The 22,411-nt window shown below is 36.3% G+C and overlaps 1 protein-coding gene across 3 annotated transcripts; it reads right to left on the bottom strand.

Moving 5' to 3' along the window:
* Window positions 1-13,296: 13,296 nt before the first annotated feature.
* LOC140980709 (chitin-inducible gibberellin-responsive protein 1-like) lies at window positions 13,297-16,752 on the bottom strand. Of its 3 annotated transcripts, XM_073446726.1 has the most exons (3): window positions 16,412-16,752; window positions 15,762-15,907; window positions 13,297-15,182 (listed from the first exon to the last, which is right to left on the bottom strand). In XM_073446726.1, exon 3 carries the CDS (start codon window positions 15,052-15,054, stop codon window positions 13,384-13,386), a length of 1,671 nt encoding a protein of 556 aa, XP_073302827.1. In that variant the 5' UTR covers window positions 15,055-15,182; window positions 15,762-15,907; window positions 16,412-16,752; the 3' UTR covers window positions 13,297-13,383. The 3 variants fall into 3 exon arrangements, with proteins under 3 accessions (XP_073302827.1, XP_073302829.1, XP_073302826.1); XM_073446728.1 differs by lacking the exon at window positions 15,762-15,907 and having other exon boundaries at window positions 13,297-15,034; XM_073446725.1 differs by lacking the exon at window positions 15,762-15,907.
* Between the last annotated feature and the right edge of the window lie 5,659 nt (window positions 16,753-22,411).

Genomic DNA, 22,411 nt, shown 5'->3' on the forward strand with positions numbered 1-22,411 from the left:
AACTTCATTGCACCAATAAAGTCGACAATAACAATATAATTAAAATTTCACAAAAGCAAATGTTTGAAACTGTTAAGATAAAGCACTTGTCACTAGGCCAAAAGGTATAGCTGTTAGCCAATGTGCAGCTTTATTTCCTTATACTTGTGGTAGCGCAGAGTGCACTTACTTAGGTACTAATGGATCGAGCTATTAGGCTCATGAGTCCGGGGACGTGCGTGTCTATCTGCTGGTGGTGTCTCATATCTTTTAGATATCAGTCCTACTCTTTCCCTATCGTCGGCTCTGTCCCTAGCAGAGACATTATTACCCATTAAGATATGGTTTCACTCTTTTACGGTCCACTTAGTCAACAAGATCAAGCAGCGCAACGTCAACAGCTCGACGCATGGAAACTTCCCAGTAGGTCACCTATCCCAGTGCTACTTTCACTCATGAACTCTTAACCCAACTCTCCCCCAAGAAGTATAGAAATTTGGTTCTTGGGAGACTTAAACCATGACCTCGCTCTGATACAAATTGTTAGGATAAAGCGCGTGTCACTAGTCCAAAACTTATAACTGTTAGCCAAAGTACAACTTTATTTTCTTATACTTGTGGTAGCGCAGAGTGCACTTACTTGGATTCTAATGGGTCGGGCTATTAGGCCCATGAGTCCGGGGACGTGCGTGTGTATCTGTTGGTGCTGTCTCATATATCTTAGAGATCAGTCTTACCCTTTTCCTACCGTCGATTCTATCCCCAGCAGAGACAATATTACCAATTAAGATATGGTGTCACTCTTTTACGACCCACTTAGCCAATCAGATCAAGCGACGCAACGTCAGCAGCTTCATGTATGAGAACTTCTCAGGAGGTCATCCATCTCAGCGCTACTCTCACTTATGCACGCTTAACCCAACATTCTCCCCAAGAAGTATAGAAATATGCTTTTTGGGAGATTTGAACCCATGACTTCGCTCTGATACCAATTGTTAGGAGCTATAGCTGTTAGCCAAGGCATAACTTTATTTCTTTATACTTGTGATAGCATAGAATGAACATACTTGGATGCTAATGGGTCGGGCTATTAGGCCCATGAATCCGGGTACGTAGGTGTCTATCTGCTGGTGCTATCTCATATCCCTTAGAGATCAGTCTTACCATTTCTCTACCGTCGGTCCTGTCCCCAACAGAAACAATATTACCCGTTAAGATCTGGTGTCACTCTTTTGAGACCCACTTAGCCAACCAGATCAAGCAGCGCAATGTCAGCAGCTTGAGGCATGAGAACTTCACAGGAGTTCACTCATCCTAGTACTACTCTCACTCATGAACGTTTAACCCAACATAAACCAAGATAAAATGTCTCATGAAATCTTAATTTCTAAATAAAACTTCGAATAATATAACTCATAATATTATGGAAAACATATTTCAGTCTTTCTCTTGCTTGATGATAGCTTTAAATTTTTTATCTGGGATAGTGGATGAGAACTCATCAATGATGGAACTTCCTTGCTGGTGGACTTTATAGGTGTGGAGACTTCATCTCCCTACAGAAGAACCTAAAAATAATTATTTAATTTGATTTTGTCCTAAATTCATATAGAATATATATGTAATTTTTTTATATTTACCTTAACATTTCTTGTGTTGGGGCTGTCGAATTTTGAAAACAAATAAGATTCCTATAGTAAATAAAATTTTTTAACCAAACATATATTAAAATTTAAAGAATGACATCCAAGTAATAGACAAAATCATACCTGACTATCAAGAAATTCTCTAGAGTGATTTTCAACAACAGTAGGGTCTGAAATCTATTTAATGACGGTGTATGCCCCATTATATCCGTGAATTTGATTGGATCTAACTTGAACTTTGAATATAATATTCTGGTCCGTTAAATATTCAAAGTCTTTCGGCATTTCTACCGATTCCGTACCCTGAAATATTATATGGATGATTAATATTTTATATAAAATAAAAAAATTTAAGTATATCATGAAAAACCAAGAATGAAAACCTGATTTTCCATTTCAGTCTTCAATTCCAGCGCAATTTTTCCAATAAGTTGAATAAACTCTATATCCCAAAGTAAGAAAATTGCATTTCTAGTACTGTCAACAACTCTAACTTGAATCTTAAACCTAGAAAACCAATTTTTAAAATATTTTTACTAAATAAATCAGAAAAAATAAAATAAAGAACCAAAGGTCCCTTTATACATAAAACATACCTCATATTTCCTGTAGAATCAAATTGTCACACTTTTCACAGTAAAATTTATCACCCACCACAATCATCTTTTTGGGACATTTTTTGCACGACAAAGACCACCAACTTCCATGAGATTCAACATATACAATTTCTGCATAACCCAAAAACTCACTTGGAAATAGAAAAAAAAATTTAAGCATCAATTGTATATACTGAAATAAACAAAATTTTGAGTGAAACTCTTATTAATAAAAAGAATATAACAAAATATATATCATTATTTTCTAAAACTTATGTTGGAACTTTTCAGTTCGCAATCTTGATTTTGATGTTAACAAAAATTGTTATTGTGTTTCTAACATATTTACTCAAATGTGAAGTTGTTAATACAAGAAGCAAGCTGAAACTGAATTCTGCACAAACTGAATTTCTGGCGAGCTTCTGTGTTTTGATTATATCTCCTAGTTGGATGATCCAAATGACAATCCGCCAATTATATTGATCAGAAAACTCAATTTGAAACAAGTCGTATTTCACGTCAGTTGGGCAAAATCGGATGTTATCATGGTCTAACTGATCGCTGAATTTACCAAATTGTTGGAAACGAAATTCCGGCGTTTGACACAATATGAACCAAACTCTAAATTCTGGAGTTTGACAAACTGATCAATCAACTGATACGTGCAATTATATTCAGCAAATGGACTTAACAACTGAAATCAACAGATCTAATAAAAAAAACTGATCAGTTGGAAACCGATCAGTTGATATATTCAGCCGTATGCTTCCTTCAACTAAAAATGTCTCGGGAAAGAACATTCAACCGACAAAGAGACATAGCAGATTGCAACTGAATAAGAAACGCCACACTTCAATCAATACAGCTTAGAACAACGCACTTCGGCTAAAGCAATTAAGACGCCGCATTACAATAAATGAAGCAAACAATGCAAAGGAATGATAAAGTGGCAATCAACGGATACAAAAATTCAAATATATCTCAAGTTATCGTTGGAAGGGAAGCTTATAAATATGACAGAAGAACAGCTGAAAAAATATACACAGATCACTCTATTCAAAGCTTGCTGTTACTCTGTCAAAATCTTAGCTCACCCTTACTGGATTTATTCGTAGCAGTCAAGGCTACAATTTGAGCTCACTAGCACTTTGAAATAATAGTTAAATTTGATAGTGCTAAGATCAGCTACGCACTGAGATCATTTTGTAATACTAAGAGTTTCAGCTTTTGGCAGTGATAAGTCCAAACTGAAGTGGGTCAGTACAAATCTTGTATTCGATCAAAGTCTTTTAGTGGAAATCCTATCCTTGAGATAGAAGGGGTGACGTAGGAGTAATTGAAATCTCCAAACATCCAGAAACAATCATAGTATATTTTATTTCAGTTTTGTATTCTATCTTTTAATCAGTTAATTTCCGCAACTACTTTAGTTTAACTGATTGTCATTGACCAGCAAGATTTCGAGAATCAGTTTCTCACCAAACTGAACTCAAAACTCGAAAAGATCAGTTTTAATTGTGAGTGTTTATTCAACCCTCCCCTTCTAAACACTCTTGCTACGTTAATCGATCCTATCAACTTATTCTATGGTCCTGAAAATGTCCTTCGTATTCGAAAGTTCTTCAATGATATTTGGGGAAGATTGCACTAAAATGGTGCTAATTGAATTTTTTGGGGTTTTGCAATCAGAAGTCATCCTAAATTGGAAAAGTTATATAAATTCAATAATAACAAAAGATAAATTAAATTATAAAAAAAAGAAATAAATTTAAGATACCTGTTTCGAAACTCAAGAAATTCAGCTAAGTTTTCATTTACTATCATTTTGGTGAAATAAAATGTACTCTGAACTTCCACTTCACCCTAAATCGTCTTGCACGATACATTTGAAGAATCACAATAACTGGTTCATCACTGACAGTGCCCAAATATGCCATGATTTCATCAACAAAGTTTCCAGTACATGGTAATTTGTTGTTTCTAACAAACAATAGATATAAATTTTGAAATGCCAAAAATTAATTGGGACAAATAAAAGATGAAAATAAGAAAAATTGTGGTTACTCTAAATCTTCAATGACGAAATAGATAGGTTTTGTAGCACGTCCACTAATTTCTTTATTTTGAGGTGAGTCTCTTGCTATTATTTTATCAATGACTTCTAGAAAGAAATAAAAAAACTTATAAGTAAACATAAAAATGATAGAAAATCTGATAGATTCATAAGTAAATAAACAAAATCAGCTTACCAAAAAGTTCATTCTCATCAATGACATTTGCATTCTTCAAATCTCTAAAGCTCTTGAATTCAAACATAGTTGATGAAAAAATATCATCGAAAATCACGCAGATATCAGTTGTATTTATAATCTTGAGTTTGCATTTATGTGTTGTTGTCTTGTATTTTTGACGATTGTCTGCAACAATTACGTTTTTAATTGCAAAAACATGACCTTCTTTGAGAATTGGTTTCATTTTCTGTATGAGGCTTTCTTTTATTATTGCATATATGCGCAAAATCCTAAAAAGATAGGGAGAATCTATATATTATGGAGAAAGATCGTAACAACGAACCAGTCGTAGTTTCAACGCCCACTGCCAAGATGAAGGTTCAACTTCATGAACATAACTGAATAAAGGTGCCATTAGTGTATGAAAGACTTATTTGCTACAAAATAAATTTGAGCACGGTTCTATATTTTGACATAATATTTGGAATATGGCTGTTGTGTATTGTGATAATATATCATGCAAATTTACATATGTATTTATAGATTATGTTAAGAAATTATTATTACCCTAAAGTTTGGCGATTGAAAAAATCAAAACAGCGTCTAACTGTTTCAGGATACAGCCGTTATCTATCTTGTATTACAGGAAAATTCAACCGCTTGGATTTCGACCACTTCAGCAGAAGAGTTTCAGCCATTAGTAGATTTCCAACCGGCTGTTCAAAGACTTCAACCACTTCATTAAAGAGCTATTCATTGTTCACTTAATAAAAAACATTCTCTGACCAGCTCCAGACATTCAATGGTTTTGCACCGCTACAAGTCAATCATGTTATACACCAGTTCCGATAAATATCTTCATTTATCTCACTATTCCGAACTCGGCCTCATGTTTCCCATAAAGTTCACCCTCCTAAGGCAAGTCCTCAAGGGCCTTCTCAAGTTTAAGGAAGGAGGTGGGGTGTTCGGTTTCTAAATATTTGTTGGCTCGAAATTGTCCCAAACAACCTTGGAATTTCTTCTCAAAGTAGTCCAATGATTTACACGAGCAGAACGCCTCAAACTACTTGGACTTAACAAACTCATTTTTATTGCTCTTCCAAAGATCATCGAGCTGTTGTTGGCTCTGCAGTTAGGACTCAAAATTCTGGTTCTTCTTGGCCAAAAAGGCTTTCTCTCGCACCTTCAGTGTAACTTTTTTTCCGAAGCTCCTCCATCTCGACAAAGAGGGGGAGCTTCTCCTCGGTTGCTCGAGCCTCCGTAGCACGGATCTGTTGCATCCAATCCTAGTTTCGTGCCTATACTTCATCTAGGTCCCCTCTGACGAGACTGGAAGCGATACGACGAATTAGACCTTTATTTACCCCAAGAAATTCGAGGGACATTCGCTTGTCCACCTCTTGGTCGGACGCCCGCTGCTCTAGCCATGGATAAGCATAATATATCTAAATTGGAACCAAACATAGTGCAATAGGGCCCGATGGGGTTTGGCTTATTGATACCTCGGGGCCATAGATGGCCCTCTCGACTCGAATAGGGGAGTTTGGTGGAGAGTCCCCCACCTCAACCCCGGGATTTTCCTGATGGCCCGAACCTCTTTTGAGGAGCCCCCAAGCTCCTCTCGATTATCCAAATAAGAGTCCCCGACCCCTGGGGATATCTTCTTTTGAGTCGAGGCCATAGGATAGGGACTTCTCTTCTTCCTCTTTTTCCAATTAGTTTCTCCAGAGACTTGGGGGATGGCTGCTCGGAAAGGTCAGCCTAATCGTTCTTCTTTCTCTTCAGCAACCTGAGAATCTTCGCTCTCATGATTTTGTCGTCCGTACGGAAAAAACACAAAATTAAACTCAAATCGAACGGAAAAAAATTACTATAAATAAAAGTGAAAGCAAGACCCCAGGTCTACCTACGTCTCCTACTATCTCGACCCCCTACTTACAAAAGCCGAAGTGACAGCGTGATGCAACAAGAAAAACTGAAGGAGATATAAGAAAACAAACTGAAGGAGCAGAGGACAAATATGCTTATTCCTTATTCTCAATAAACAAACAACCTATATATATATAGACTAGTACATAACTGAAACCAGCAAGAAAAAAGACATTATCCAACGTTAAAAAACAAACTCCTATTGACTAGGTAAATGGAAACAAACTTACTGATATTCATAAAGACTAGGACAACCTAAACATGTAAAAACAAATGGATTAAATTTCCTCAACATTCCCTCCCTTAAACTGATGTTCTTATACATCCAGTTTAATAAGAGTTAAAATTTGAAGCTCCATCAAATTGAAACAATTGAAGCACAAACACCAAGTAATTTTCTGAGCTTCTGAAATGAAGGAAATTTGAGAGGCTTGGTTAGAATATCTGCAATCTGGTCTTCACTTCTACAGTAAACAAGGTTAATGACTTCATCATTTGTGAGATCCCTCAAAAAATGATACTTCACATCTATATGCTTGCTTCGACCATGTAAAACTGGATTTTTTGAAAGCTTTATTGCTGAACTGTTGTCACAATAAATCTGAGTTGGTCCATCCTCTTTGAAATGCAGTTCTTTAAGGATCTTCTTTAGCCAAACAACTTGACAAGCACAAGCTGTTGCAGCAACAAATTCAGCTTCAGTAGATGATAATGTGACAATAGGTTGCTTCTTTGATGACCATGAAACAGCTCCTGTCCCCATCATGAAAACATAACCAGAAGTGCTTTTTCGATCATCTGAATCGCCAGCATAATCACTATCTGTAAAGCCAAACAGATTTGACTTTTCTCCCTTCTTGTAGAACAACCCAAACTCCTTAGTACCTTGCAAGTAACGGAAAATTCTTTTTGCAGCCAAGAGATGAATCTCTGTAGGACATGCCATGTACCTGCTAATCATACTTACAACATGCATTATATCAGGTCTTGTTGCTGTCAAATACATCAAACTCCCCACTATTTGTTTGTAAAGAGTGTCATCAACCTTTTTTCCTTCATTTTCCTTTTTTAGCTTTACTCCAAACTCAGATGGAGTATTTACAGGATTACAATCCTTCATCTGAAACTTGTCCAAGATTTCTCGAACATATTTCTTTTGAGAAATTAAAATTCCAACAGAGGACTGCACTACTTCAATGCCAAGAAAATAATGCATCATACCAAGATCAGACATCTCAAATTCATCCGTCATTGATTTCTTAAAGTTTCCAAACATGGTTGTATTATTTCCAGTGTAGATTAAATCATCTACATATAGGCAGGCAATGAGCATTTTTCTTCCATCTTCAATCTTTATGAAAAGTGTATGTTCATAAGGATATTTTTTAAATCCTTCTTTCAAAAAATAAGTTTCTATACGATTATACCAAGCCCTTGGAGCTTGTTTTAATCCATATAGAGCTTTCTTTAATTTATACACTTTATGCTCATTGCCAAGTTTTACATAACCAGGAGGTTGATCGATGAATACCTCTTCTTTCAAATCTCCATGGAGGAATGCTGATTTCACGTCCAACTGGAAAATAGGCCATGAGTTTGAGCTGCCATAGCAATCACCAGTCGAATTGTATCATGCCTTGCAACTGGAGCAAAGACTTCTTTATAATCAACACCAAACTCCTGTTTATAGCCTTTGGCTACCAACCGTGCTTTGTTCTTGTCGACCTCACCATTCTCCTTTAACTTTGTCTTGTAAACCCACTTTACACCAATTGTCTTATGCCCTTTTGGAAGATCACATAACTCCCATGTATCATTTCTTTCAATGGCTGTAATTTCAGCATCCATGGCCTTTCTCCATTTTGATTCTTTGACAGCCACTTCAAAAATTGTAGGATCACAATCTGAAAATAGAGCAAAGTGTGTAAGTGAATCTTCGTCTTGATCAACTCCAGTTACCTCATAATTAGTCATCCATGCTGGCCTTCTTCGAACACGTTGAGGCCTTTGTGATTCAGCTGCAAGTGGGCTTTGATCAGTTATTGGAACATCTTGTGTGACTTCATCTTCTTGCTCATCCTGCATAGGCTGCTGCCATTTCTCTTCATCATCAAAATCTGCTAGAATGTTTTCTTTAAAGCCATTTTGACTTCATGACCAAGTGGCTTTTTCATCAAATATCACATCACGACTGATGACAATTTTCATGGTGCTAGAATTGTACAGTTTATAAGGTTTTGACTTATCACTAACACCACGATCCGTGTGAAGAACTTTTATTGGGTTGCCAACTTCTTTTTCAACAAGTGCTTTATAACTTTTAAAAACCACAAAAGCTTCAGATTTGTCTTGCAAAAAATAAACCCATATCTTGCGACTATAATCATCAATGAAGGTGATTAAATATCTTTTACCTCCATTAGAATGTGGTGTTATTGGCCCACAAATGTCAGAATGAACAAGCTCCAATGCCTTCTTCGCCCTCCAGGATTTTCCTTGTGGGAATTGATTACGGTGTTGTTTGCTAACAACACATTCTTCACAAACTTGAGACGAAGTTGTAATTTGAGGAAGCCCTGTCACCATTTTCTTTTGTTGTAGCGTTTTCAACCCGCCAAAATTCAGATGCTCGTAGCGAAAGTGCCATAGCCATGCCTCATCTTCTAATTTTGCTGAGAAGCATGAATGAGTAGTGTTGTGGAGATAAAGTGGAAACATATGATTCGCAGTCATGTTAACTTGAGCAATTAATCCCAACTTTGCATCTTGAATTTGACATACTCCATCTTTGATAAAAATCTCTTATCCTTTTTCTTGTAACTGTCCCACACTAAGCAAGTTGGTCTTTAAATCTGGCACAAAAAGAACATTAGCGATAGTGTGGGTTGAATTCCTTTTGGTTTGGATTTTTACCTTTCCTTTTCCCATAACAGAAATCTTAGAGTTGTCACCAAACTTAACAGAGCTACAAAAGGATTCATCCAATTCAGAAAATGCCTCCTTCTCTCCACACATGTGGTTGCTGCAACCTGTGTCTAAATACCACATGTTTTGTTGAGTTTCTTCCTTCACATGACACACCATCTAAAGAGACACCTCTTCTTTTTTTTTTCTGCAAAGTTAGTTTGACCTACACTTTGTTTGTTCAAATCAGTTTGACATTCTGATTTATAATGGTCATACCTATGACATCTGAAACATTCAACATTCGACTTGTCTATTGACTTTGATCTATAAGTTGTTGGATGGTGGCCTCCACGTCCTCTACCTCTTCCTTGAAATTGACTCTCTTGATGATGATGATTTTGTTGTTGGTTCCCACGATCATTGTTGTTTCTTCCTCCTCTACCTCGACCTCTACCTCTTCCTCGTCCTCTATCAGCTTTACTAGGTGTGGAGTGATATTCTGATAGAGCTTTCAATGCTTGTTCTTCTTTTTCTTGCTGGTTTATTTTTTGCTCATGAACTAACAAAGAACTTTGTAATTCATCAATTGACAGTAAACCAACATCATTTGCTTCTTCTATAGCACAGACAACAAAATTAAATTTTGGTGTCAAGGATCGAAGAATCTTCTCTACAATGAGAACATCCTCAGTCTTGTCGCCATGGATCCGCATCTTGTTTACGATTGCCATCGTTCTTGAAAAATAATCTGTAACTGATTCTCCCGACTTCATTCGAAGTATTTCGAACTCCGAACGAAGTGCTTTAAGCTGCTGCCTCGCTTTAAGATCCTTTAGTTTCAGCCCTTCAAGCTCTGCCTTTTGTGCATCTGTCAACACAACATTTGTTGTTGGTTCTGCTACTCCAGAAACAACAACCGTCCAATATTCTTTGGACCTCAAGAAGTTCTCCATGAGCATGCTCCAATGATCATAGTGACCATCAAAGCGTGGAATGGCTGTCTGTACAAAACTTTCAGAAGCCATCAATTTTTTCTTCCTTGGAAATCAACCAAGCTCTGATACCACTGATGCAATAAGAAAAACTGAAGGAGATATAAGAAAACAAACTGAAGGAGCAGAGGACAAATATGCTTATTCCTTATTCTCAATAAACAAACAACCTATATATATATAGACTAGTACATAACTGAAACCAGCAAGAAAAAAGACATTATCCAACGTTAAAAAACAAACTCCTATTGACTAGGTAAATGGAAACAAACTTACTGATATTCATAAAGACTAGGACAACCTAAACATGTAAAAACAAATGGATTAAATTTCCTCAACACAGAGCACATCATCTTTCATAAGGCTCAAAGTTCGGAAACGCTTGACCGACATGATGGTTAAGGAGTTTTCAAGAGTAGGAGTGTGCCCGAGCTCAAAAACAGACCAAGCACCGACTTCCTCAACCCATCCCATTTTATAGACTCAACGCTCGGGAGATCGGACAAAAAATCCCTATTCAACCACCTCTTGTGAGAAGTGGGTTTTCGCGCAAGAAATTGTTTACACATTTTTTGGATGAGACGGGGAACCTAAGCCCCATATCGTCTGGATCGGTATAAAATATGTGAAAGCCAATGGGAGGTTTGTGTGCTGGGTCATCTATGCCAGTTATGTGCAAGTCAGAACCTGTTGGCATGCCCGACTTTTCCCTAATCTCGTCCTCCTGAGCATGATCTATGTGGGACCCCTCGACCTCAAACCAAGGAAGCCTGAGCGGATTCTTGCTTGGAACTCGAGGAATACTCAAAGGGGAAGACATCACCTACTTCCTCGGCTACCTCCGTTCTTACTTCCTCGGCCACCTCATTAACTACTCTAGGTTCGGTACTAGACATTTTGTATGGAATATACGACAAATTTATTAAGAAAGAAATGTGAAATTAAAGTGATTTAATACTGTTGACACCCTCATTCCGCCGACCCGAAGCATTTAATACACGTGTCCATTTACAAATAAATGATAAGCATAAGACCCATGATCAATGAAACTAGGCTCAAAGCCCAGAATCTGACACAGAGTCCGAACTATCCTTCTACTCGGGAAAAATGACTCATAATATAATTGTGCTCGAGCAATAATCTGATGATGGCCGAGCATCCGAACTACATGAAGAAATTGACCGAGCTGCTGAACTAAACGATATAGCTTAACGAGCCAATTCTTGAACAATTATGGCTTGAACAATTAGGGCAGTGAATAAACAGTCCTATTACGGTGAAATACCTGGCTAGATATCCTCTTAAAGGAAAAACTCTACATTATCTGGATATCTTTAAACTCATGATATGTCAAAGATAAAGGTAGATCAGAACAAATCTAGTGTTTCACGGACTTCTCATACTAAGAGTCCTACTCTTACAAGGTATTCAACATCTCGCATCTCTATAAATAGCTGGTATCTCTCATGATTTTACATATTCACTCATTGTCATCACTAGCACTACTTTATCACGCACACTCGAGTTTTGTCTCAATACTAAATTAAGCATCGAAGAAGCCGAAAACACTTTTGACTCCTAAATTTTTCGTCTGTGCATATCCACCCGTATAAGTTCTGCTTGGCCCATGCCAAGACGAGTAAGGAATATTTGGCTCATCCAACCGAACCCAGGGTATATTTTTGGTAACATCAAGGTTGATCGTAACTTTGCCATTAATCCCCAAGGGTCTTCAATAATGTGGGAGGGGGAGAACCAAATGCAAGAAATAAAAAACAAATGTGGTAGAAAGAAAAGGACATCAGCAATCCTCCTATCAACAACTCAAGAGAATTCTGCAAATTTATGTCTCAATTTGAATATGCAAATGTCTAATTTTTTTTAGTTATAGTTCAATATTTCCAGTAATTAACTTAATTCTTTCAAATCTACTAGTTAAACTTCACCGTATAAATGTTGTATTTAATTCCTAGTGACATAATCTTGTATTCATGCCGTTCAAATAATTTGTTTTCTTGTTCTTTGTATTAGTTAAATTGCATTGTTAGAAGTAACGACCGAATGAAGACTCATAACATTTGATTAGAAATTATATTTTAGTTTTCGGTACTTTTTGTACCTGAGACTACTACCTACGCAAATTTTACGTGGAAATACAAATTATGAACACTGATTCTAAACTAGTACATGAGTATTTTGAATTAATTTGTAGGATTATTTTTATATATTCTCAAATTCTATACTTTTAATCCCGATTCGATGGAGTAATAAGTATTGCTCACCCTTGGTTTCTGATTTTTTCAGACTTTGATACAATGGATTAACTATTAGACATTTTCTTTACAAATAAAGAACTTGAACATTTTAGTATAAATATATGATTTAATTGATGTTGAAAAATGGAATGTTTAAATTTAGATTTGATTCATCGAACCGACTCAAACACAACCTAAAAAGGAGGGTTATCGTTGTTTTATAATTTTTTGCATTAAAGTAATTCATCCTCATTGTTTTAGTTATTGTCATCGCCCACTACAAGACTAGCATGAGATTGCAGAGCGGACAAATCCAGTTTTGGAATTGGGCAAAAACTTGTGTGAGATGGTCTCACAGGTCGTATGTTATGAGACGGATCTCTTATTTGGATCATCCATGAAAAAATATTACTTTTTATGCTAAGAGTATTACTTTTTATTGTGAATATCGGTAGGATTGACTCGTCTCACAGATAAAGATTCGTGAGACCGTCTCACAAGAGACCTAATCTTGAAATTGAACTTACATAGATATTATTTTAGGGAAAATAGTTGGTATTCATGTCACATTTGTGATGCAACATCACTCTGTTATATTAATTGTTATTAAGTCATCGAAGCATTATCTTTTTTCTTTTCTTTTTTCGGGTATCGCAAAATGAGACTCCTTTACCATTCCACTAAAATTACTACAAATATGAAAAGCAACAGGCACAAACATGTGAAACCCTCCCATACATAGGCTTAAAGCACAATTCAAGAAAACACAAGACTAATAATCTCATTCCATCTTGAAAAGAAAATTCAAGTAATCAATCTGCTATTCTATATTAGATAAGCTCCAATTTTCAGTGCCAAGCAGATGCTGAGACCAGATACCTATCCTTCCATCCTAATAGCATAGCTCCATCCGTCTCCAGTAACGTGTAATGCTCCGAATACTGTTTCAACAATCCCCGGATAACCGAATTCACATAACTGCTTAAAGGAAATTGTCGAAAACCAGCCATCGTGAATCGCAAGCACCACTTTCCCAGAAGTTCGTGTCGTTCCACTCGTTCCCTCCCTTCACAAGCTATGATGTTGACAATATCTCTAGCCAAACATTGTTCCTCTACTTTAATACGCTCCTTCCTATCCCTGGCCATGGTAACGTCTATTGACTCAAACATTGCTGTGTAAAAGTCTAAGGCTTCGATGAATCTTGGAAGAAAAGGTGCGGTATTTGTGTTGGACTCTTGCTCCACGAGTGTGACGACAGTAGGAGAGAGTGATTTGATCATCCTAAGAAGTCCGTCTCTCGGATTCAACACGTCTACACTTTCATCGGGTGTGTGGTGGAGCTGCAGGGGAAAATTCACTGCCAACGCCTCACCGGGACGGACATCGAGCAATGCTCGAGTAATATCCGAAGCATAAACTGGGACAGCATGAAACTCTATGGGGATGCTGAATTTCTCAGAAACGGCAGCAAATCGTCCCCCTACTGCTGCTAGACCACCTCCTCGAGCGTGTTGTGAAACAGGATCATCAATCCCGGTGATTCGGACGTGGGGAGCACCACCAGGTCGTGCTGCAAGTGCTTGTAAGAGAGTCATCCACTGTGTCCCTTGTGCAATCTGGAAATCGATAATGTGGATGCGGTCCTCGTTCTTGCATGCTTCTGCGATAGCTCCATTGGCAGCCATATGACCAAATTTCAGATAAGGGCATATTTCATAAAGGATGTGCATATAGGAGAGCAAATCCTTGCTATCTGGGGTGTCGCATTTCAGGGCTCGATAAATGTTCGTGCCAGACAATTCTTTTCTCGCTATTAGCCCTTCAATCATGTAAGCACCAAGTCGCTGAATCGGCTCTCCACTGACAGACACAATGGAACGAGCATACACCACCAATTTTTCAAATTCATCTAACTTATGATTGAAAAGAGCTATAGCACAAGCAATAAGCAGCTGTCTGAGGTTGTGTCGAGGGATACCCTGCAGCGTAAAATCCTCCATGTCTTTGCGGTGTCCCTCAGAATCAGGTTCGTTTCTTGAGTTGCCAAACCTGGAATTATGCGACTCCTGGGATTTATGCGAATGAGACTCCTGAGATTCCTGGTCGCTGGCTCTTGGTCTGGGGCCTCTGCCTCTGCCTTGAGATTCACTATTTTCTGCTAAAATAGGTTCCGACATAGTAACCTCCTCATCATCTGGAGCCATGAGAGCTGTCTCCAACTGCTGCAGAGCATTTCTTATGTGCTGGTTATAAAAAGATCCACCCGAACGAATCAAATGACTATCCAGCGTCGAATTAGAGGAAATATTATCCGTTGAACTGTACTGCTCTTGGCTATCAAAGTATGGATTGAGATTATTGGCGTCAAAATGAGTGGAGAAATGTGTATTAGGCGAGTTTCTTGGATTGAATTTCAAGGATTCAAATAGCCTAGATGGTAAAGAGGAAACAGTAGGGTAACAAGCGTTGGATACGTCTGAACCGGTGCTACCACTTCTGAAAGAATTCAAGTCCATTCGACAACACAAGCATAAGTTATTTCAAACAGAGGAAAAATAGAGGAGGTTCTTGTAATGTTTGGCAGAGAAGGAAAATAATTGTGTTCACAACACAATATTCAGGAGCGTCGAGGATAAATACGTACCTGCAAAAGAAAAGGACCAGTAAATACATCAAATTCAAGAACTGGTTTTCCCAACTTTTAACTTATATAAAGTCATTTATTTGTATTAAAACTTATAGCTTTCCTCCTTTTGCAGCAATAACCGCCTTGCACAATCTAACTTACTATCCCGACCCTTTTGGCAAAAGCAAATCAGCAGACTGATCTTTCCCTCTCTTCTTGATACAGCAACTTTAATTTATACTATTACATGAACTACAGGAGTCGTAAAGGTCTCTACTAGTATAATTTTTTAATTATAAAAAATACCACTCAGATTTAGATAAGTACAACCTTTAATCTTGTAACTTTTTCATGGAATTTTAAGAATTCTTCTTTTATTTCAAGAATAACATAAATAAATATCAAATATCAATAAAATATTATACATTAAAATGAGAAATATCAAATAAATAAAAAATAACTTCCACCAGAAACCAAAGAAAGAAAAATATTTTACTCGAATTATCTAATACTGTTCGCTGGAATGAATTAAAACAGGAAACGACCTCAAAACCAGCAAAATAACAAAGAATTACAAGTTTATTTTCCTGGTTTCACCTGATCAGCAACAAACAAGTCGGGTGAAAATAGACTGGGAATTTCATAAAAGTAAAATATCAGCTCGGATCAACAGCATAGATTTCCACCGTATACGGCGAAAATCATCATTAATTCTTGCTTCAATCTCCGTGAAAACTAATAAACTGTGGACCGAAGAAAGTAGTTAAATGGATTAAACAGTGACCAAGAAGAGGAATAACAAATTATGAAACTGCAAACTAAAAATTACTAGCTTTATCTTGAACATCTTGAACAGAAGCAATAAAGGAAAAGTACCAGCGAAACATTAATTGGCGAATTACGCATTATTCATACCTCAGTTTGGTGAAAACAAAGGGTAAAGTACCCATTGTTTTAACTGATACATTCTTTTGCAATCACTTAATGAAACAAAAAAGGTAATAATAGAACGAGCAGTCACAAGAAACTAACGCATAAAGTTTCAAATTTGTTCACACAAAACAATGAAACACAACAAAATAAAGAAACCCTTTTGCTTCTAGTTATTTATTTCGTTCTCAAAAGTTGCAAGAAAATACAAAATCAGTAAGCATCGAAAGCCACCATAAAGAAAACAACAAAGATTCAGCTTTTAACGAAAAATCAAGAAATCCCAGAAGCAAAGAATCTGAAAGAAAATGAAGTACCTGATCTTGCTCGGTCCAAAACTCAAATTTCTAAGCCTCGATTCACGGAACGAAGAATTATAATATATGGGAATATAAACACACACCCACGAAAAACTTCAAAGTCCAAGAGAAAAATTTTAAGATTTGGTGAAAACAAATAGGGGAATTTCGTATATATAGCTCTGATTGAGGAGAGGTTGTGGGTTGAATCTGAATCACAAGTTAACGGTGGGCATGACGGCAGTTGAGCGAGTGTACGGATTTTGGGTACTGATTGCTGGAGAAGTTGACGGGGTGATGACGTCTGTGATCAGCATCGGCGTTCGATTACACGTTCGACGCCATGACGAATATTCTTCGCTGTTTCAAGATAGACTTCGCTTTTATTGCTTTCGGGGACCTGTGTTTCACGCGCTCATGTTCAGGGGTGCGCTCACGCGAGCCTCGTCCTCAAGCAAACCGACGGTTCACTCGGAATAATATCTTCTGTTTTATTTCTTTCTGTTTTTTTCAAGAGAGGCTGTTTTATTTCAATTAGTGAGAGATTACTATGTAATTATGAAATAATAAATTTAAAAAAAAACAGAAAAGACCATGACACCAAGTTTTTGCTATATTATGCTCAAACTTAACAAATAACCAATGTATTGACGCACACGTGTTTGTACAATGTTTTTTATAATTCATTTGGTTTATAGTTAAATGATGAAGATCAAAATATAATTATAAAAAATAGTGAGGGACTATACTGCTATTTTGATCTATGAATTAAAAAAATAAATAAATAAAAAAAGGAAAAAAACTCAAGTAGAAATAGAATTTGCAACTTAATACTTAGATAAATGTTATGCTACACAACTCAAATAAGCACTCATCGTAGGCGTCGTTGACGTGACGCTCACTCAACATTTTTAAAAAAAAAATTCTTAATTTTTCTCAATTCTCAATTTCTTCTCCACCACCCATCGTCATTGTCGATACTGCTCACGTATGATTTAAAATATTCATAAGATGTTTAGATCTATTTAACGTTGGATGTCAAACCAGTCTGAGATTAGCAGAGTTGGTTCTTCTAATAAATTCATACAAACGGATCTTTCTCTTTCTTCGATCATCAAATAAGATCCACGATGAGAGACTAAGTTGCTCGTTTAGATCTGTACTAAAGATATAAACGATTTACCATCGAGATTGGATCATAGGAATTTCAAATATTCAACGGCGTTGCAGCGACGTCGGGGCAGCAGCACGATGGAAGAGGGTGGCCGAATTTTTCCTTCAAAAATTCAAGTTGGCCGAATATTTTTTTGTGTAGAAGGAGAGGATTTTGTATATTTTTTTGTATGGTCATGTTACATGTTATCAACCTTTGTTAATATATANATATATACACACACACACTAACTCAATGCTATTAGGATTCGTAATCATAATCTAATTAAAATTCTTTTATTTTCATTAATTAAATTCGCATATAGTATATATCATGTCAAGTCAACTCTTGATAATGCTTCTATATATATAGTCATATATCTATGTATATACACATGTATACACGCATATATATAGACATATTTAAAATTAAATAACTCTTATTTAGTGTCTTAATTATCTAACAATTAATTAATTAACTTTATATTGCTCTAAAATATTTCATGAGAATCTTGCACATACAGTAGTCAATAGTACTAACATTATTATATAATTAATAGATTCTAAATTTGCTAAATAAATAATTATAAACTTATTATAATCTTGATCGACGATCAGACTGTGTCTATGTCTCAAGGGTACAAATCTTGTTCATATAATGAAAATTGAAATTTTAGAATATCAAAATTTCCATTGATCCAATTTCGGCAGATGCTAGTTTTGTGAACTCCCTCACTAAAACAAACAGTTTAACTTACCTCACTTAATTTGCAATTAAGCTAACTTTCATTACATGGAATCCACTTATAAAATTCTTTATAAGCAATCTGTTTGATCTCCAGCAAATTACAGTCGAAGAATTCACTCCTTGAACTTGACTATCTCAACGAAAACACAAAATCTAATACTTGTGCGACTCTCAATAGTTAAGAGATATAACTAGCTATTGGTTCACAACTTCATGTAATTCAGAATAACCTTTATTATTATTCAGGCTTACTCTAATTAACATCATTATTTTTATCAACTTCTTGATCAAAAATATCAGAACTCGAGTCTGATTGCACCCATCGGTTTATGGTAAGAATGTCTAGTAGCATCGTCCCATGATCCCCTAGTTATCACTGAAAATTCCTGCAAGAACCTTAAGTTATGGTTAACATACAATATGGTCCCTTCAACTCATATATCCTGATCGAATATGTAACTATTATATATCGAGAGTTACAAATGAATTTGATAACAATGTGATGTATCTTTGAGTAATATCAGTTACATAATATGTGCAACTATGAAAACACATTTCTCTCAAACACGTGTCTAGCTCTGGCCAGAGACTCCTTGTACTATTAACTCATCAGTTCACATAAGATATATTCACCCGTAAGCAAATGGTGAATCCTTGACTACAATACATTGGCTCCTACTTATTTCGAAAGTAAACCCTGCCTCACCATCTGATGACCCTCAATGTACTCCATAAACGATTCAAGGTGCAGTGCTAGTACGCAAGGCCTCCATGTTGTCCCAGGTCAAAGGATTCATAGTGTACAATCATAACCGCGGATTTTTTCACTCGATAAGTGATAAACATTTGGAAAGTCCAAGGGAGAGTTTTTTAGTACATCATCAAATGATCACTCATCCGTATGAACGGACATTTCTATACCTTACCAATGAAACATAATGTTTATATCATAGATGCTAGTCTCTAGATCAAACTCCTTTATTCTTATTTTAAGATTCTGATTCGACTAGGAACTTATTTAGAATGTGCGGTACACTTTCTAATGAGTTTCATGATCATACGTTTCGAGACATACCTCATGATATCTATTGTATATTCAAGGGCTTTATCTATACACCTTGCATGAGTATAAAGATAAATTAATTGCCATAATTAGATAGAAATATAAAATATTATTAAAATAAAGATCGTTTTTACATAAGAGTAATTAAATCCTAAGCCAAAAGTTAACTCGTTGGGCACCTACTCTAACAATCTCTCACTTACCATATAACCAACTACCCATAGATTTTAGATTCATAGTTTCACGATGCTTTTCAAAAAATGGTCTTGAGGCACATAGACTTAGATAGAGTTGGATAGAGTCACACCATGACACATTGGGAGATATTAACTTTTTGACTCTTCCATAGAGAATCTTAGTATGATACGATATAAGTGGATTGGGTAAGCCCTAACATTCTCTTTGATCTATCCATATAAATATGTATTCATAATACATAGGATGCTTCACATATATCCTCATTCGTGGAGAATTTACTAGTTTACCATATTTTAGTTGATTGCAACATCCCTATATTATTCCCAATAAGTAGTATTTCAACATAAAGTAATGATGTAATAGGAATGTCACCGCACTTCCACTAACCTTGTTGTAGACACATGGTTCCTCAGAGTTTTTAACAAAATCAAAATCTTTGTTAGTGTTGTCAAATCTGAAATTACAGCTCCTTGATGCATGTTTGAGTCCATATATGGATCTCTCAAATACTTTATGCTCACTTCTTACTGATGTGAATCCTTCGGGTTGACACAAGTAAATCTCTTCCTTAATTTCACCATTAAGGAACGCGGTCTTCACATACATCTTCCATATTTCATATTCATATCATTCTACTATGGCTGAAAATATCCTAATGGACTTGAACTTTGCGACTGAAGAAAATGTTTCCTTATTTTCAAGACCTTGTCTTTGAGTATATCTTTTTGCTATCAGTCTTGCTTCGAATGTCATTACCTTAACATGTGCCCCAAGTTTTCTTTTGTAAATCCATTTGTTTTATATGGGAACAATTCCCTTAGATGGATCTACTAAGGACCATACTTGGTTCGAATACATAGAGTCCATCTCAGACTGCATGTCTTCAAGTCATTCAGATGAATCGACATCAGACAATGCTTCTTTGAATATTCTTGGATCACATACAGGAATCGGTTCATCTTGGCCTTCTTCAAGAAATAGGCTCATTCTTCTTAGGTGGCATTGAGACCCTTTCGAATTTCCTAGGAGCTTGTGTTTCTTGAACTGGTTGTCGGGGTGTGGGTTTTACTATTTCATAAATGGGTGGTTCTCGCATCTCTTCAAGTTCTATCATTCCGTCCTCTCTATCTGATAGAAACTCCTTCTCTAAGAATGTGATATTCCTTGAAACAAACACATTTGTTTCATTGGGATCATAGAAATAATATCAAATGGAATTCTTTAGATATCCCACAAAATAGCACAAATTGACTGCATTATCCAATTTGTCTCTCACTACCTACTTCAAATAAGAGGAAATCCTAATATTCTTGAGAAAGAATATTTGGGTGGCTTTCGCATCCATATCTCGTATGAAGTTTTATACACTTCTTTGTATGAACTTGGTTCATGTTGGAATATTTCATGTTCCCAATCTTGATTTTGATGTTAACAAAACTTGTTATTTTGTTTCTAATATATTTACCTAAGTGCGCAGAAACTGGAACTGATAAGGACTTAAATTGGTCAGTTATCGAGCAAAAACTGAAGTTATCGAGATGCAAACTGTTAGCGCCAACTAATCGCCCATACTGAACCAGTTCAACTGATTGTCCAGCTGATATGTAGTTCAGCAAAAGAACTTCAGAAGCCCGGTCAGCTGATGAAGAGCTCAGCTGATCAGTTCAACTGAATCAGCGAAATCAGTTCAGCTGACGAGCCAACTGATTTCATCAAACCAGCTCTAAATTAGTTCAACTGACCAGTTCAGAACATCAGTTAGAAATCAATCAGTTTGCAGAACACGACAAGCTTATTCAATGGAATCCAGCTGTGTGCACTAAAGAAAAGCTTTTGTCTAGTCAAAGGACATTAATAGTAGTTGAATCAAAGATTTTCAATATGACTGTGTCGGAAAGTACAGTCACGGATTCAAAATGCAACGGATACAATAATAGAGTCTCACTGTACGATCAAGCTTCGCGCCTATAAATAGAAGATGAAGATCGAGAAGACCAAGAGATACAAAAATGTGTGAAGAAGAAGGGCATGCTTAAAGTCGTATCAGCTTACAAAGAAGCATTCAGCCCAGTTGTGAGGGAACACTTCAACGTGTTATCAGCTTAGTATGGATGTACTTTTCCCTCATTGTGTGAGAACACTTTCCATTGTATTCATTGTTCAGTTCTCACACACGTACACACACTATCACTCACATATATGAGAGAGTAGAGATTCAAATATCAGTTGAGTGAGTTTGCACAAAGATATAAAATTTGTGTATGTAGTCTTTGACACATAGATGTTAAACAAGTGTTGGCTGAAAGATGCTGCCTTCAGTCTAGGCTAGGAGTTCAGTTAGGCAGTAGGGTAAATCCTAAGCTGAGTGGGTTTGTACAAAGTATTGTATAAATCAAAATCTTCTAGTAAATCCTATCTGAGGTGGTAGAAAGGGTGACGTAGGAGCAGTTGAAGTCTCCGAACATCTATAAATATATCTTGTGTATTTAACTGTTTAACTTCTATTTTTAAATTGATTTAATCAGTTCAAGCAGTAATCAGTTCAGTTCTCACCATAACTGAACTGATATACGCGAGAACCGATTCCCCTTATTTCAGTTAATCAGTTTACACAAGTTAAATTGCTTTCAAATTAGTCAGTTTTCTTAACGAATGATTACTTCGAGTACTTTCCGCTTGATTTAACACCAAACTCGATTTAATTCATCGGTGTGTATATTCTTAGAACACGAGCTATTGAAGCTCATGGAGAATATTTTGTTTGAAGTACCTTCGCAGGTGCCCGAACCGATCCTTCAGTTCAACAACATTGTTGTAGTTTCAAACCCAAATCCCCAAATAGATGACGACAATTCAG

This window comes from Primulina huaijiensis, chromosome 7 (genome assembly GCF_012295235.1).
Source record: "Primulina huaijiensis isolate GDHJ02 chromosome 7, ASM1229523v2, whole genome shotgun sequence".
Lineage (NCBI taxonomy): Eukaryota > Viridiplantae > Streptophyta > Magnoliopsida > Lamiales > Gesneriaceae > Primulina > Primulina huaijiensis.

Bases quoted from the DNA above. Each gene is read 5' to 3' on its own strand.
- LOC140980709 (XM_073446725.1), bottom strand. From the start codon at position 15,054: ATGGACTTGAATTCTTTCAGAAGTGGTAGCACCGGTTCAGACGTATCC.